The sequence below is a fragment of the Oxyura jamaicensis genome, chromosome 14 (assembly GCF_011077185.1).
Source record: "Oxyura jamaicensis isolate SHBP4307 breed ruddy duck chromosome 14, BPBGC_Ojam_1.0, whole genome shotgun sequence".
Lineage (NCBI taxonomy): Eukaryota > Metazoa > Chordata > Aves > Anseriformes > Anatidae > Oxyura > Oxyura jamaicensis.
Genome location: NC_048906.1, coordinates 12,215,399 through 12,231,781, shown reverse-complemented (window position 1 = coordinate 12,231,781; position 16,383 = coordinate 12,215,399). Strand labels below are relative to the sequence as shown.

Below are 16,383 nucleotides of genomic sequence, written 5' to 3'. Positions count from 1 at the left end.
GCCGCCGCCGCCACTCCCGGGGCCGCACCAGCGAGCGGGGCCCGGAGCGGCGAGGCCGGGAGCGGCGCCCCCCGGCGGCCGGAGGTGTCCCCCCGCTGCTCCCCCCCCTTCCTGCACTGGCAGGCCCGGTTGGCGCGGCGGTGTTTTATTAGGAAAGGAAAAAAAAAAATACAAACAAAGGGGAAACCGGGCCCCCAAACGCGCCGCGGCCCCCCTGGGGGCGGCCCGCGGCCTGGAGCCGGGGCTGGGGCGCCGGTACCGGGGCGCCTGGAGCCGGTACCGGGCCCGGTCCCCGCGGGTAGCTCCAGGCGAGGCCGGCGGTCGCGGTCCTCGCTCGTCGCGGTCCTCGGTGTGGTGTCCGCGCTCAGCCGGCGCCCAGCTCCCAGACGAGCAGGGCGCTGTGCGAGGCCGTGAGCAGGCGGCGGCCGGCCGGGGCGAAGCGGCAGAGGTGGACGGCGTCGTCGTGGGCCCCGTAGTCCTGGGGGGTGCCTGCGGGGAAGGGCAGCAGGCGGAGGAGGCGCTCTGCAGGAACAGGAGGGGGTCAGTAGGCTGGGGACCCCCCATTGGCGTGCCCTTAGTTGAGGGCATAGGGACAGCAAGCAGGGAAAGAGTGAGAGAGGGTGGCAGGGTAATGAAGGCAGCAGCTCGGCTGCCTCAGCCCCTGATGCACCCAGCTGTCCTGGGGCAGGTTTGGAGCTCACTGCGCCCTCAGGAGCTGTGGTCTTGACAGATTAAGGGTGCTGAGTGCCCCCGTGCTGGGGAAGGTCCCTTCCCTATCCCAGGCTACGCTGCTGGGGCTTTCTCCCTGCCTGGGGCTGTCAATCCCATGGAGGAGGCACAGCAGGGTCTTAGGAGATGTCCTGTTTTTTGTGTGTCTTATTTAAAGGCAAGAGGATGCTTGGCTTCCTCCCACTTGCAGGAAGGGGAGATCCCTCCCCACCAAAGGTAACCTGGGGACGAGGCACCCTGGGGACAAGCAGAGCCCACGGCACCCTCCCGTACTCACCGCTGAAGCCAACAGCCATGAAGCGTGCTGCAGGAGACAGGCTCAGCGACGTGGCAAAGTACGGCAAGGAGATCTTCTCAACGACCTGCGCTCCAGCAAGAGAAGCACACCAACAGCTCAGAGACGAGCAGCGAGCAGAACAGCTGCTCAAGTGACACCTTTAGGAGGGCGCAGGGCTCCTGCTCAGCAGGGAGGCTGGCGGATACATGGCCTCTCTCAGAGCTCAAAAACCTGCCCAAGGTACTTCCACTTTGCAGGAGACACGACAATTCAGAGACCCTTAGTGGTCCTGAAAAACAAACGCCCTTTCCTCCAAAAGCAGCAGCAGCAAGTGGCAGCATGCCCAGAGGCAGGGACAGGGCCCTGCAGCTCCCTGCTCGCCGGGGCCAGGCCTGGAGTCTCTGAAGGAGAAGCTGCTGCACTTCCCAGCTGCTCGCCTCAACCCACCTCACACCCCCAGGGTTGGTTTTATTCGCAGTGCTCTTCTCTGGGACCTGGTTAGCAGGAGGGGATGCTGCTCTGGGGCTCCCCTTTAGGTTAAGAGGGGGTCCTGCTCTCCCCTCTCCCCCCATGGGAAGAGGGGCTCATCCCTAAGCCCCTGGCTTGGTCTGCGGGGCTCCTGAGGGAGAAGGGCAGCACTGCCTCCCCTATCTCATTCACCATGGCCACACAACAGCAGAGCAGTGCCTACGCTGCCCTGGCACGGCACGCAGGGGTGCCAGAAGTACCTGTTTCTTGTGCAGGCTGTAAAACAAGGCTTCCTTCTGCATCCCAAAGCCAACGTAGACCAGGGTACCATGCTCCCAAGGGCAGAACGCAGCCAGGCTGGGTGGGAGGCTGCTGAGACCCTGGCAGGGGAAACCAAAAGGAACAACAGCGAGGCTAGCTTCTCCAGCCCGACCCAACACAATGGGGAGCAAAGGAGAGCACAGAGGGACAGCAGGCCTCGGGCTGCAGCTGTACAAGCACTGGGAAATTCTTGCGATGGAGGCTCTTCCCTCCTTCTTGCATTGCCGTTTCAGCTGTGCTCGCTGCAAAGAAGCGAGGAGCAACCACCCACTGCCATGGAAACCTGCAGCAAGTTGTTTACTGACAGAAGCAGGACGCACCAGGGTCAGCGGGTTGAATTTCCACCAGGGCATTATTCCTACGTGGGCATGAAGGTGGGACTGGGTTATGGATTGGTTTCAGCACAAGCCAATAGGGCCCAGAAGACAGATATTTAGCACTGGATGCAAGATCAGTCCTTCCCCTATCCCCTGTGGGGAGACCTGTAACAGCCCGGCTGGTGCCTGGGGCTGGCAGGCTGAGGCACCAGCCACTTGTCCCCCCCGGAAAGACCCAGCTTCCTTCTGCAGGCCACTGTCACGTGCTTGGGAGGCTGCTTCGTGTCCAGGACAGACACTGCGTTTGGACACAGCAGATGTCCTGCTGCCCAAATCCCACAGCTGGTCTGCAGCCAAAGTGTTCTGCACGGTATCGCAGGCACTCAGGGCTGGAGCAGGTGTATTTGGCTCTCCTAGCAGTCACTGGGCTCAGGATAGTGGGAGCATCAGTCAGCTGCGTACTCATAATGAGGTCTCTCTTCTGCGCTGACTGTGCCGACTCCTGGCTGCGCTCTGTTTCACATAGCACAGGAGTACCAGCTCTTTGCAAAAGCATTTTTGTCTCCTCATGCTTACAGTGTCGGTTCTTCCCAGGGGTTAGACAGTGCCACGCGTGGGTCACGCTGCCTGTCTACACCCTCAGAGGTGCAGTAGCAAGTTCCCCCACAAGCAGAGAACCCAGGAAGATGACTTTCCTAAGCATCCTAAGCACACTCACTGTTTGCACCCCACTCAGAGGCATCCCTCCCCTCCGGGCTGGCTGAAACCAAAACCTTTACAACACCTATAAAACACAGACTGAGCTGACAGTCTCACGTTGAGTTTGGAGGGGGTTAGGACGCCTCACACCCCGTTTACAGACAGGGAGCGTGCTGAAGGGACGGGGCTGCACGCTGCCAAGGTGGGGACAGGAGCTGGTGAGCGCCGTGCTCACCTCAGGGCTGGCAGGAGCAGGGAAGCTGAGCCAGTCGAGGAGCTCACACTTGTCCTTCAGCCAGTCGGAGGCCCAGACGCTGACCCGACGGTCCGAGCTGGTGGCCAGCCAGAGCTCACCTCCTTCCACCCCAAACTCGTGGTACTACAGAAGATAAAAGCAACGTTACAACTCCTGCAGCACTGAAGCTTTACAAAAAGCTGCCAGCAAGAACTAGCAGAGGGCGAGAGTTCATGGGAACACAGGGGATTAATGCCAGGATTAACCTCTGGGATTCTCTCATCTGAGCAGTGCTTAAAGTCATTTATCACAATAAAATAGGACAAGGAAGCGGTGGTTCCAGAGCCAGCAGCGCGCTCTGGGCTGAGCACCCCGACAGAAGGGGCCGCTGGAGGAGCGAGCGGCTGGCCCGAGCGACAGATTTCTGGACGTCCTCTGCACCTGCACGTCTCCCAGGGGAGTGCACACAGGTGAATATGTCTTCTAACCACATCCTTTACCTAAAAATGAAAGGGCCTCCTACCTATATAATTACCAGGAGAAGCGGCTTTGCAGCCCAGATTTTAAAGCCAGGGAACTTAGGCAAAATTATTCTCATCTCAGGAAGTTGCACAAAGGAAAAAAGACTCTCCATGAAGAGAAAGATGAAGGAGATGCTAAAAAACATCCTGCTGTTGCACATCCAAGCCTTCCAGCTTCACAGAGGAGCTGTACAAAGAGCCAGCTACATGCACGAGGTCAGGCTGCTAAGGATTGAAGCGGGGAAATCACCCTGAGGCCACACGCACGGGTCTGAATGCTCCCAGCTCCAGCTGCTCTCTGTGGGCACACATCACATCTCTGCACGGGGTGTTGACAACAACCACAAAAGGTTTCCCCCCCCACCCCCACAGGCACAGACTGGCTCAGGACTGCCCCTGCAGTGCTTGTGGCTTCTCCCCAGGGGAGTTATCCCTAGGAAAACCTAGCAGAAGTTACTGAGGGTAGTGGACACAAAGAGGAAAGAGCCAGCGGTGCTGCTGCCCCTTCCCACGGCTGTGCAGTGACACACGGGGGGCTCGCCCCCGCACAGCAGCAGGCAGAGAGGGGAAGGAAGGTCTCACCTGCTTCCTGGTGCACTGGAGGACAGTGATGGGGGAGCCCTTGTGGTCAGCGAGGACGCGGATGGTCATTCCGGTGCGAGGGCTGCTGACAGCCACGAGCCCATCCTTGCCCCCTGATAAGATCATTTCTCCTGCGGCCAGAGGAGGGAAGGGAACGAGACGCTTCTTGGAGGAGATGAAAAAGCCCATAGCACTAAGGGACGATGTCACTGCTCCCCAAAGCAACACCTCCCCACTGTTACAACAAGGAACCTCACCGTCTGTGGAGTAGGCGATTGCCGTCAGCGCAGTGGCATGGGGGTGCATTTTCAGCTCCATCTCCGTCCTGGAAACGCTGAACACGCGGATGGTGCCGTCACTGTACCCTGCCACTACGTGCTGGCTCTCGGCTTCCCATGCAATGATGGAATGAGGCTTCCAGGCCAGGCACTGGCAGCTCTGGAAAAGAAACCAGGGCAGAGACCTGATGACAGCGAGAACAGCGGGACCGTACACAGTAATCGCACCAAAAGCTCCACCTGCGTGTATTTCTCCAGCTTCAGGCTGCTCCACGAGGACACAGCAGTCCTTGCAATGCCAAGCAGTCTCTGTGCCCTCTATCAAGACAAAAAGAGGGACTTGCCACAAACAATTACCTGGTTCAGCACTTGAAACTGGACCACCAGCTCCATGCTGCCCAGGGACCAAATCCTCACGCTGCCATCCTCCCCGCACGTGGCACAGTGAGTCTCATCCGGACTGAAGGACACTTCGTTCACCTGCAGCCAGAAAGGAGACGGGAAACAGAGGCCCTAAAAACGCTGCAGCCTAAAGCACATCTGCTCCTCTGCACCTCTCACCCCCCAGGGCTCCTCTCACAGGAAAGGCCAGACGAGAAGCCCCAGACATAAAGGAAGGAGGGTTGCTTTGTTTTTGTGCTAAAAAGAAATCTCGGGCTGACAACGAGGCCTGCAACGGAAAGCAGCAAACCGAACCACAAAGCTAGAGCCAGGTCTAAGTAAAACACCTTCTCTTCTACCATCTGAAACCTTTTTTCGGTAGCACAGAAGTACACCGAAGCAACAGCAGAGTTCAGAACAGTCATCCTTTGTACTGTTTTTTTAAAATATATATTTCAGGCAAAGAAAACTTCCTGCAGTACGGGTGTCCAGCCAGCCAACAGCCTGCTTCCAGCAGCTGCAGCACTCAGCAATGACTCTGGAGCTGCGTTCTCGCACGGCAGCAGAATGACCTGCGGTTACTCACAGGCTGAGGCCGTTAAAAACCTAAGGTTAGAGCAGCTGAGCCCAGATTTCTCGACGTTTGCCTGCCTAGTGCAGTTATCCCTAGATTCCTCTGCGGTGCCCCATCAGCACCAGGAAGCCCCGCAGCTCTGTGACCTCTCTCATGGCCAGACCAGGGAGCGCTGCTGCAGCGCACACGTGCTTGGAGCACAGGCAAAGCGCCCCCTCCCAGCACAAACCGCCCCTTCCCGGCCCCAACCGCCCCGACCCCAGCCCCTGGGACCTTGTTCTTGTGGCCGCTGATCAGCCGGATGCTCGTGCTCTCCGCCCAGTTGATGTACCAGAGCGTTCCCGCGGTGGTGCCCACAATTCCCATTTCTAAAGAGTCATCAAAGGCTGCACTGACGATCGTCCCATCGAGGGTCATCTCATGTTCTAGCATGACCGAGTGAGATCTGGAGGAAAGGAGGATCCAAGAGGGACCGGCTCAGCTGTTGGAGCAGACGCTGCCTCCTTTCAGTGCAATTTTCTAATAAGCCCGGGCATGGCTTTGCATCTAAATAGTTCAGCGAGGGGCTCCTGCACTGAAACCATCGTGTATAGGAAAGAAAGAAAATAAGGGATGCGGTAGCATGAGAAGAAACAAAAACGGTATGTTTTCATTCTTTCAAAGGATTTTAAAATTTAAAGACTATGAAGTTTCTCCACACTGCTGACACAACCTTCGGGCATCCATTTCCAGCACAAGGAAGGTTCAGCTATCTGTAGCAAAAAGCCAGGAAAAAGGTCCAGGCAGAAAGAATCAGCGGCGACGGGATGGAGAGGAAAAGCTAAGGGTGAAGAGCAACGAGAGCAGCACGGCTGCAGGCAGAGCTGACGTGTCCGTGAGAAGCCACCTCTCAGACAGGTCCTGGAGCTGCCAGGGGAGGAGGAGAGCACCTCAGGAGCACAGCACGAGGTGGGTGCGAGCGGAGCAGAGGCGCTGGGGCCACGACCTCCTACCTGGCCTCGGGACCTTTCAGCCTCAGCTCCTGCACAGCTGCCACCGCCCACAGGCGGATGCGCTTCGTGTTGCTGCCGCTCAGCAGCCTGCTGCGCCGGCACACCAGCACGCCTGCGGGAGTAAGGTGCGCCCGTGAGTGACCCCCCCCTGCTCTCAGCCCTCACCCCGGGCCATCGTTTCATCCCGGCAGGGCAGCGTGGGTTTAACACGGCCCGGCATGCAGTGTTTTCACAGGCTGGGGCTGTCATTACTCCTACAACCGCGGGCAGCGGACCCACTGCCACCTCCCACATCTGGCATCCAGCTCTGCTCAGAAACTCGATTTGAAATCGGAAGCCTGCAAGCTCATTGCTGTTCATTGCCAATATTCCCACAAAATCTATTACGGCCCTGATGGACGCCTGGGGCATTTGCACCCACCGATCTCGCCGTCATCGGCCTCCCACGTCATGAAGCAGCGATTGGTCTCCGTGTCCCACACGCAGACCTGGCCCGAGTTGTTCCCGCTGTAAAGAAGGGTGTCGGCACCGTAACAGAGAGACGTCAGCTCCACCGGCCCCAACACGGCCGGCGCAGGGGCCCGATGAACCTGCCAGGGCACGTAAAACAGGAAGGTCACAGAGAGCATGGTGCTTACCTGCAAGGGAGAAAAAAAACCAACTCCTCCCACCCTCAGTTAATTCAGTTACTGCATCACATAGAACTGAAAGCCGCTCACGGCCAGCCAACATCACACTCTCACTAAGAGAAATCATCAGCTCTTGCAGAACTGTGGGGGCAGAGCCTCCATCTCACTTGCTAGGGCTTGGGAAAGACGTCAGAGATAACGAACATGATTTCCTAAAGAAAAAACTGAGATTTACCTTGAGGTTGATGTCAGCCCCCTGCTGCTCCAACAGCCAAAACGTCACCGCTCCCGTCCCCACACAGGCCATTTCTCGGTGAGAAAAAGGACTGAAAGCCACGTCGTGGACTGGCTCCGAGATACAAGTTGAGGACAGGAGCTCGTAAGTGTAGGTATTCCACAGAGCAATGGTTTGATCATTGTAGTCCCCTAGGTAGAACATGGGAACAGTAGGAGGGAATTCTGCAGCCTCAGCGTTTCTTCACAACGGTCACGAGCACACATTGCATGCTCGTGTCAACTTCATCACTCTGTTATTCCATTGTTTAAAGACAACTGCTGCAAACAGCCCGCGGCCTCCTTGCATGCTCGGCAAAAGCCGAGAAAGTGCTTCAGGGGCAGCAAAAGCTGCACGACGTGATGGATCGTCACCTGAGCTGCAGTCGGCTATCACGGGCCCAACACTTCGTGCTGGAGGTTGCAGCACATCTGGACCTGCAGCACGGGCTGCGGCCAACGTTCAGACCAGCTGGTGTGGCAGGGAACTCAGCACACAGAGCCAGCTTTGTGCTGTTTCTGCATCCTTAGTAGCTACCGCACACCTCAGCACACGTCCAACACAAGCCCTCCAGCGATACCAAGCACCGACAGTCCCGAAACTAGAAAGAGAGGTCGCCACTGCTGGGGTCAATGCTGAGATGGGAACTGATCTTAACCGAAGGCACCGGCCTTGGCGACGGCAAGCAGCCCCAGCTCTCGGGCAGCCAGGAGAGCGGGTGCCTCATCGGCCTTTCCCAGGCCCCACAGCTCAGTGCAGACTTTCAGCTTTTTCCTTCTCCGCAGCCCAGAAGGAGCCGGAGAAGGGCTCCTCTCCCACGCTGCTCCGTGACAGCACAAAGCTCTCTTTCTCTTTAGCAAAGCTTGTTTTTTTTTTTTTTTCAAGGGCAGACTCACCAGCCCAGAGCAAATGTGTTGCCTGCTCCACAGGTCCTCTCTTGCAAAACAAGAACTTACTAATTGCATATTTGTCCTTTAAATGTCCCCTGCCTAAACAAAACAGACAGCTTGAGCGTCCATCTTGTGCTGGCATCGCTGCCTGGCAGGAGGCTCACAGTTTGAAGCCCGGCTACTTCTGTGCAATTCCAGCTAAGCAACAATAAGAAGTCCAGAAGAAAGCATTTCCCTTTGGGTACTATATATAGCAACTGCGAACTATTTACACAGCCTTAGCAGGCACTAGTCAGCTGGGAGAAGCAAGCTGCAACTTCAAGAAAAACAAGCTTACTGGGCAGTGAGAAGGAACCGAATGGGAGCTGGGGCAAGCCCGGCGTTCATGCCTGTGGCTGGGACACACAGGGCTCGTGTTTGCCCTCGAAACGCTGCTGACAGCGCCCTGGCAACACGCTCACTTGCAAAGAGCACCTCTGCTCACGGTCACTCCCAAGGCCACCTGGGGAGATCACTGGCAGATTTACACGCCGCGTGATCCACTATCCTGTTTGCTAGGCCTCCCGTCAACCTCATTGTGAAAATACCATCCAGTGCCAAGGCTACCAAGCAGCAGCTGCTGGGCAGACCCACGAGCCCGGTGCGCATCTCACGGGTATCGCTGACAGTGCCCTCCTCCCGTGAGCTGTCTGTTCCAGGGTCTGCTCCTGCACCCACACCTGGCGGCTGCAGGCGTACTCACCTAGGGTAGCAAGGAACCTGTCGTCCCGAGAGTACGCCATGGCTTGCACTTGTGTCTTGTGGTGGAACAGACTTGTTGTGCAGACCCCATCCTGGATGTTCCAGATGCAGATTTGACAATGGGAGTCTCCATTCCTCCTTCCCGAGGCAGAGGCAAGAACCTAACGGAACAAAATGTTGTCATAGAGACCTTGGTAAGTAATTAGAGAACATTTCATTAGTCTTAGCAACTATTAGACCCAAATTAAAGTCATGCAGCTGGCAAATGGAAAATTCTGCAGGAACGACTGTCGCTTGGCAGGAGGAGGGAGTGGTGGCAAGGAGCAGCCTTCAATGTCAAACTGAGCCAGCCCAAGGAATAGCTAGGCTCAGAACCCACTGATTTTATTTCCATAACCCCAGGTCTCCACGCAGCACACAGAAGGAGGAACAGACCGCTGGGATTTTAGCCGGTGACATTCCTTTAGCCCAAAGTGACACAGGCAAAACACAGCCCTTGGCAAGCAGAAGCCTCTCCTACCTGGGCGTCGTGGCTGACGGCGAGTGTAGAGATCTCCTCTGTGTGGCCAAGCCAGTGATTCTGCAGCCCCGAGTGCAGGTCCTCAACCACGATGACGCAGCCGCAGGTGTAGGCGAAGAAGCCTAGCAGAGAATGAGGAGACGGGATGTTTTCATGTAAAGGCTTCACCCGCCGTAACTCACATCACAGTTCAGTAAAATTTTTTTTTTTAGTCATATGTAAAAGCTGACCCTGGTACATGGCCTCTGCAGCATCCTTCCCATCGAGCTGAGAATGGAGTAAGACAAATCTCACTTCCCCTACCCTGAGCAAAGCAAAAGCGATGGGCATCACTCCAGCTTGGAAAAAGGAGGTGAGACGGACCCTGGGACAGCCCTCCCTCCTCCTCTATCCACTCAGCAACAGAAGCCTGGGACCACCTGTATCAACTAACGTTCACCAGCAGCAAAGAAGGGTCACTGGGTTTTGCAAACACAAGGCAGCGCTATGTTAAAGCAAAGATCCTAACCCAACAGCCAGACCTGACTTGGGCTCAGCGTATGCCTGCAGGCAGCGAGGGCTCACAGTCCTCCCAGCCCTCCCGAGCCCTCCCCCATACCTGTGTCTGGGTTCCACACCATGTTCCCTCTGCCGTTCCCATTGTAGCCGATCACTGCTTTCAGCTTCAAGAGCTCCTTGCCAGCTGGAGGAGATAAGAAACTCTGCAAGAAAAACAGACACGGGCTTAAATTAAGCCCTGGGAGGATGGCCTGGTCAGGTACAGTCAATACCCACCTAAGAAAAAGCGTGTGTGCAAGCACACGCACGTAACTCACACACACAAGGTGCCAATGCTCACAATTCAGGTCCAACACATCAATGGATCAGTAAGAAAGCGCAGGCTTACGCATACAAAAGAGAAACAGCAGCAACAAAACCAGGCACGGATGCTTTGAGATGGGGCACAAAACAGGCTGGCAGCAACTGCCCATCTGATGAGCAGCTGCTAATCCTCCTGGGCAAGAGTTCAGCGGGTTTTGCTGACTCGGTGATGGGGATGTTTGAGCAGGAAGACAATGAGGGGAAAAAGCGCTGCCAGTGAGGGGACAGAGAACCGATGGTGCAAGCTGAATGTAGCTTTTCTCCCACCACTGTGAACAGCAGAGCTTAGGGAAAGGTTGAGTTAAGTTTCTGTTTTATTATTGCTCTGTTTATTAACAGAGCGAGAGCTGTGCCTTAACTACCTTCACTACACTCGATGGATTGCCTTCCCCAGCCTGCTTTGCCAACGCATCTGCTCGCAAATATGTGTGCGTGATGAATCACTCCATTGCTCACTCGTCTTTCACTTTCAATAGCACATGCCATTTCCATTGCCTTTGAATAAAAATTTATGCAGATTTGCTGAACAGAAAAAGAACGGAGAATAACTCACTTTTTGCTAGTCTGGAAAGAGCCGCATGTGGAGGAGAAAGGCGGACTAATGTTAAGGGTTTCCAATTGGACATCAGGCCCGGGGGTGCATTTCACAAATTGCTTTCGTCCAAAGAACCAACAAATGGAAACAGTTCTGAAAAGCCACCTACCCCAGCCCCAAAATGCCAGTTCTTCTCCTGCCCAGGTAACCAGCACTGGCACAATTCTCACCTGGGGGAGCACCGATGCCTTGAAGCGAGGAGTGAAGTGCCGGTAGGAATCTGGGCGGACGTTGCATTGGGGCTTGGGACTTTTGGTCTCCTTTCTGGGTTCTGCCACACAAAGAAGAACACAGTGCCTATGTGATGCTGCTCACAGAATGGTTTGGGACCAGCAGCTGTGCTGTGGCTTGCTGTCTGTTCACATACTACGTGTGCATACACACAAGCACATGGGAGAGGCAACAAGCAGACTGCAGTCACTCGCACGTGCTCCTATGTGACCAAGTGACTGGCTGTAGGAAAAGAGCCAGCTTTCCAGGAGCAAAGGAAGAAAATCCATCTCCCCGATCAGCCCACTCAGCCATGCTCCAAACAGCCTAAAGGCATCCATGCTGTGCGTTCTGGGCATCACTGTGAAAGCATAAGCCACGCTGCTAGAAAGAGCTCTCTAACCAGAGTAGCAGAGGCACATTTTTATGTTGAAGCTTTCCAACAAATCCTGCCTGGGGCTGAGCGCTGGCAGCTACGTGCTTCTGGCAGCTCGCCACAAACTGCTGCAGCTTTGAGGCTGTGCATCTATTAATAGAGATATCGGGAGCTTTAATTTCAGCACGGTTCAATAGAATGTGCCACTTAGAGATGATATTGGCTACAAGCTGAACAGGGGCTTCTGCCATGCCTAGAAGCAGCAGCAGGGAAAGAGCCAGAAAAACGAGTGGTCCTGGGGGACCAGCATGAGCTCCCCTTGACTCTGGCTTCTTTTGGTGCATCACTCCCAGGACACGGGAGGGTTGCCCCGAGGAGCAGGTGTCCAGCCTGGCTGGTCACTGCTGTGCTGAGTGCTGCTTGAGGCCTGCCTGCACCATATTGACAGCAATCTTTATTTTTCAAGAACAGCCCAAGCTGCCATGCAGGCCTGCACATCCTGTGCCCCCCGTAAAAGGTGGGACTAGCCCTCATTTACCACGTGCTGACTGTCCGGGAGATCTCAAGCTCTCCCGTCTCACTTTGGGCCTCACAACAAGCTCCTCGCTCCTGACCGGTTCCACCACGAGGACTGAGGCGTCTTTGTCTCCATTCGCCACCATCCTGCTGCTGCCTGGCAAACAGTCGTCCTCCTCTTTGTCCGACTCTGAGAAAATACCTGAAGAATAAAAACAAAACAGTGGAAGGACAGAACCAACCGTGTCCTTCAGGACTGCTTCTCGCAAGACAAACCCTTTGATTTCTGGCAATGTCATTCTCTTGCTCTGTGTAACAGCCCATCTGTTAGGGTGGAGGGCAAAGCAGACATCTCCTGCTGCTCATGTCCAACAAGGTATTTACCATGGTCTTCCCAGAAGCTGTGCCAGCAGCTTAGTGCATGGAGCAGAGCAGAGGATGAAGCAGTGCTGCACCGCAACACCTCTGGCTGGATTTGACTGAGTTAGGAAAAGGAAAGTGCAGGCTGGTCTGTCAGTCTTCAGGAAAGGGATGGGGGCAGAGACAGGATGCTGGTGAACTAGGCAAAGAATTACTCCTAAAACAAGATCAACGTCACCCTCTCCTATAATCAATTCCTCTTACTTTGACATCCTGCTAGGTGGACAGAGCTGACATCCAGACACGGTGGGGAGGACAACAATGGAAGAGGAATTGTCTGACGAGGTATATCAGAGGCATCCTTTAGCTTTTCAGAGCTCTTTTCTGTGAAAAGAAAACATTTTGCATAACTCCCTTCCTCACTGAAATCCCTTCATCCTCCCAGGGTGACTGATGGTGATGCCTCCATGCTCATTCTCCAGCTTCCTCCTACACACTTCTCCCCTGCCATTCAAGAAAGGGACAGATAGAGAGGGAAAACAGTGAGGCCAGGGAACAAAACAGAAGAGATGGAGTCAAGAGGCTGGGGGCAAGAAAAGACAGAAGGCAAAAGCTGAAGAACCTACCAGGAAACCCAGAGCTGCCCTGCTCAGAACGTCCCCTCCTTGGCAGACTCCCACTGAGAGGTGCCAGTTAACTGGAGATTGCCAACGGGGCTAATTAGCTGGTTAGCCCCTGCTGCCTGACTACCCTCCTGAGGGAAGGAACCAAAAATCCACACCCCAGCCCCGACCCTGTGCCATGAACAGCAGCTGTGGAAGAGCTGCAGACCACAGCAACTCACGGGAGGGAGCAAACTCACTCACCTGCTCCTGGCAGCAGAGGAGACTCGGAGGAGCGAGCCCTGGGAAGGCAACAAGCCCGGCATTACGCCACGAGGGGACAGAGGAGAGGAGAGGCAGGTGAGGTAACGGTACACTTACAGGGCTGGGGGCGACCTCTCCACAGGCAGAGCCATGAAATCCCAGAGGAAGATGGCATCTCCAACGCTGATGACGTGCCGCTGGTCCGGGGTGAAAGCCACCTGGCGCACCGGCTCCGAGTGGCCGATGTACACCTGGGAGAGAGCACGTCCTGAGCTCCATCACCGTGCCTGTCCGGCAGGACTCCAGGTTGCACACTGTGGTTCCTGGACACCCAGGGAGGAAGCTTCTGTCTACGCTCCCCAGCAGAGGCTCAGCACAGAGGCCAGCACCACACCTGCACTGCTCAAAGCTATGATTCAGCTTAAACGCACCGATCCGGAGAAAAAAGCAGGAGCTGAAAACCCCCAAGCTCTCATCCCATCTCTGAACACCTCTGAAACCCTGAGCAAGCCATTTTCTTGTGTGTGGCTCTGTGCCTAGCAGAGGTTACACCTACCTCTGTCCTTTGCACAGGCTCTCGCTAGGTGCGGTGCTTGGACAGCCCCAGCCTGCACTCGGTGCACGGCCCTGTTACCTTACACATGGGAACAGGGCTGTGTTTCTCAGCTGCTGGGCAAACTGAGGCTGGGGACAATGGGTCAAGCCACACAGAGGCCACCTGCTACTTTATTCTCCAGGGATTCAGAAATGCTTTATTTGACAGCTCAGGGCAATGCCACGCCGCCTCCCTCCCCGTGTGCGCAGTACCTGGAAGTTGATATCGAAGCGCATCTGATAGTCCCACACTTTGATAACCTTGTCGCCAGCAGTGAGCAGGTACCTGGCGTCCTCGCTTAGTGCCAAGGAAGAGCAGGACAGCTTGTGCACAGGAGACACCTGAGGACAAGACAGCACCAGCAGCATTAACCGAGCTGGCTCTCGCTATCGGCAAGTTAAACACCGCCTCAACAAGAAGTGACAGGTCTGTTGGATGAAGACAAGAGGAATCCTTTTGGCCTCTGGTGAAGTTTAAAACAGGAGACAGAGATGCCCAACAATCCCGAGAAAGGGGTGTGCTGGTTTCCTGGTCCTTCTTCTCCAGGAGCGTGAGGATCACAGAACCACTGAACATACCAAGATCCGGACAGGTCCACTATGACACAGCCCTCTCTCAAAACTCCGGTGGGCCATTTGGGTGTTTCACTAGCCCTCCCATGACACAGGTAACTAGTCTCACACCACCAGTCCCCCGCAGTGCAGAGACAGGTTCACATCTTCATGGTTCAGCAAGAAGACGAGAGCAAGACAAGGAAGCCAAGGAGAAGACAAGAGAGGCAAGGAAAACAAGGAGAAGCTCTGGCTCACTCTGAGCATGACCACACCAGGATAGCTACATGCTCGCCACTCGTGCTTTTCTTGGAAGCCTGTGAACTCCAGCATGAGCTCTTCTCTCATTTAGCCACCCAAAGCAACACAAAGTGTCAAAGCCCCTCCTGAGGTGAGGCCTCAGCACGTGAATTTCATAATGCCCTACCTCTCGCACCAGTCGTCCTGTTTTTGCATCAAGCACAAGGATTTTATTGGAAGACGTGGACACCAGGAGCTCGCCTCGCGGCACAGGAGCAAAGCAGACTCTCACTGCAGTGTCCAAGGCTGTGCTGTTCAAATCGAGGATGCTGATGTCCACCCTCAGCAGCTGTTGAACGAGAAGCTACTGAACAACCACCCTGGAGAAGCCCCAGGAGCAGCTGCTGGGCAGCCTCAGGGGTTGCTCTTGCGGCTCTCCTAGCGCAAGGCCACCGAGGTCCCCCGGCTCTCTGCTCCCTGTGCTCCACAGCCACCTCAAGAGGGGCTGCAAGGTACAGGCAATGTCCTCGTTATCCTGGAGAGCAGCTCACAAAGAGGGCTCAGAGCTGATAGGCCACGCAACTGTTCCTCAAATTGCCTTTCTAGAGAGGAGTGGGGTTGGAGAAGAAACCTTGACTTGTTTCTGTCTCACAGAGTGCAAGTCCAACCTCACTATAAGCACCCTGAGCAAGCACCTGCAGTGCTGGGAGGGCTCCTTCCAACATCGCTGCTGCCCGAAGCCTGACCTGTCCCATCTCATACAGTCTGGGGGAAATTCCTCCCATGCCCGCCGCAGCATGCCCTCCCCCAGGAAGGTGGGGACCCCGCTGGGTACCTCGTCGAGCGAGCAGGCCTCCATCACGGTCACAACGTACTTGGAGGGCCCCACAAAGGCCAGGAGACGGCTGTCCCCACTGAGCGCCAAAGCATCCGGGCCGCTCCCAGCATCCCGGGCCACCACGTTACCTGCGGGCCACAGCAAGACAGAGGTGAGGCAAAAATCATGCTGCAGGCAGCTCGCTCCGTGACGGGGCTGCTGCCTGCAGCTCCTCCTGCCTCTGGATCAGCCTTGGGTTAATGCTCTGCCCTGAGAAAGGAGCAACCTCTGTTGAAGAAGCTACTCTACCTGCAAAATCCAAACCACACAGTAAACCACCTCAAAGACAAGGTCTAGATACGTGGCTCTTAGCCTGACTGAACATGTGGTGCTTTCAAGGAGCATGGAACAAGCAATAAAATTGATTTTACTGTCTATTTTTTAACATTACAAGAAGCTTCAACTAGGAGCTATGGAGGTAAGACCTCAACTGCAGCCTGCATGTCTGGACCCTGCGTGGAACAAAGTCACTGCCAAACCCCTCCACACCGATGCCAGTCTGGTGGGCGGAGAGACCCAAAGGTTTAAAGGTCAGAGAAATCAGAGGAATTATCTGTATTTATTCCACCAGCAGAATTCCACTGTTAGGTCCCATGGCCAGACAGAAGCACGGATTCGGAGCAGAGTCAAAATTGGAAGGTCCATTTTCAGTACAGACACCAAACTTTGGTGACTTTGGACCAATTTTCTAATCTCTCTGAGCTCCTTCCCTCTCTCCACCTAATTCAACTGCACACTCATTGGGGCAGGATCTTCCTCTTTGTACATTGCGCTGCGTAACGGAGCTCCCTTTCCCTGCCCAAACTTTTCTGTGCTGCCACAGCTAATTTCAAAAGCCTACATTAAACATGTCACTGTTCCAAAACGGCTTTGTCCCTGCCTGCAGCTCGCCACCAGCACAGCTCTCT

The 16,383-nt window shown here is 55.3% G+C and overlaps 1 protein-coding gene across 1 annotated transcript in view; it reads right to left on the bottom strand.

Annotated features, from left to right (window-relative positions):
- WDR90 (WD repeat domain 90) overlaps positions 1–16,383 on the bottom strand; it is a 43,637-nt gene that overhangs the window by 12,421 nt on the left and 14,833 nt on the right. Inside the window, exons 22-43 of the mRNA XM_035339501.1 lie at positions 15,434–15,564; positions 14,786–14,947; positions 14,020–14,148; positions 13,330–13,463; positions 13,213–13,250; positions 12,611–12,730; positions 12,009–12,188; positions 11,055–11,155; positions 10,027–10,129; positions 9,429–9,550; positions 8,910–9,069; positions 7,239–7,429; positions 6,796–6,964; positions 6,375–6,486; positions 5,656–5,827; positions 4,785–4,907; positions 4,407–4,587; positions 4,150–4,280; positions 3,047–3,190; positions 1,735–1,854; positions 1,007–1,091; positions 353–522 (exon numbers count right to left, since the gene is read on the bottom strand). Coding sequence (XP_035195392.1) covers positions 365–522; positions 1,007–1,091; positions 1,735–1,854; positions 3,047–3,190; positions 4,150–4,280; positions 4,407–4,587; positions 4,785–4,907; positions 5,656–5,827; positions 6,375–6,486; positions 6,796–6,964; positions 7,239–7,429; positions 8,910–9,069; positions 9,429–9,550; positions 10,027–10,129; positions 11,055–11,155; positions 12,009–12,188; positions 12,611–12,730; positions 13,213–13,250; positions 13,330–13,463; positions 14,020–14,148; positions 14,786–14,947; positions 15,434–15,564 — 2,966 coding nt within the window. The 3' untranslated portion in view covers positions 353–364. The remainder of the gene's footprint in view (positions 1–352; positions 523–1,006; positions 1,092–1,734; positions 1,855–3,046; positions 3,191–4,149; positions 4,281–4,406; positions 4,588–4,784; positions 4,908–5,655; positions 5,828–6,374; positions 6,487–6,795; positions 6,965–7,238; positions 7,430–8,909; positions 9,070–9,428; positions 9,551–10,026; positions 10,130–11,054; positions 11,156–12,008; positions 12,189–12,610; positions 12,731–13,212; positions 13,251–13,329; positions 13,464–14,019; positions 14,149–14,785; positions 14,948–15,433; positions 15,565–16,383) is intronic.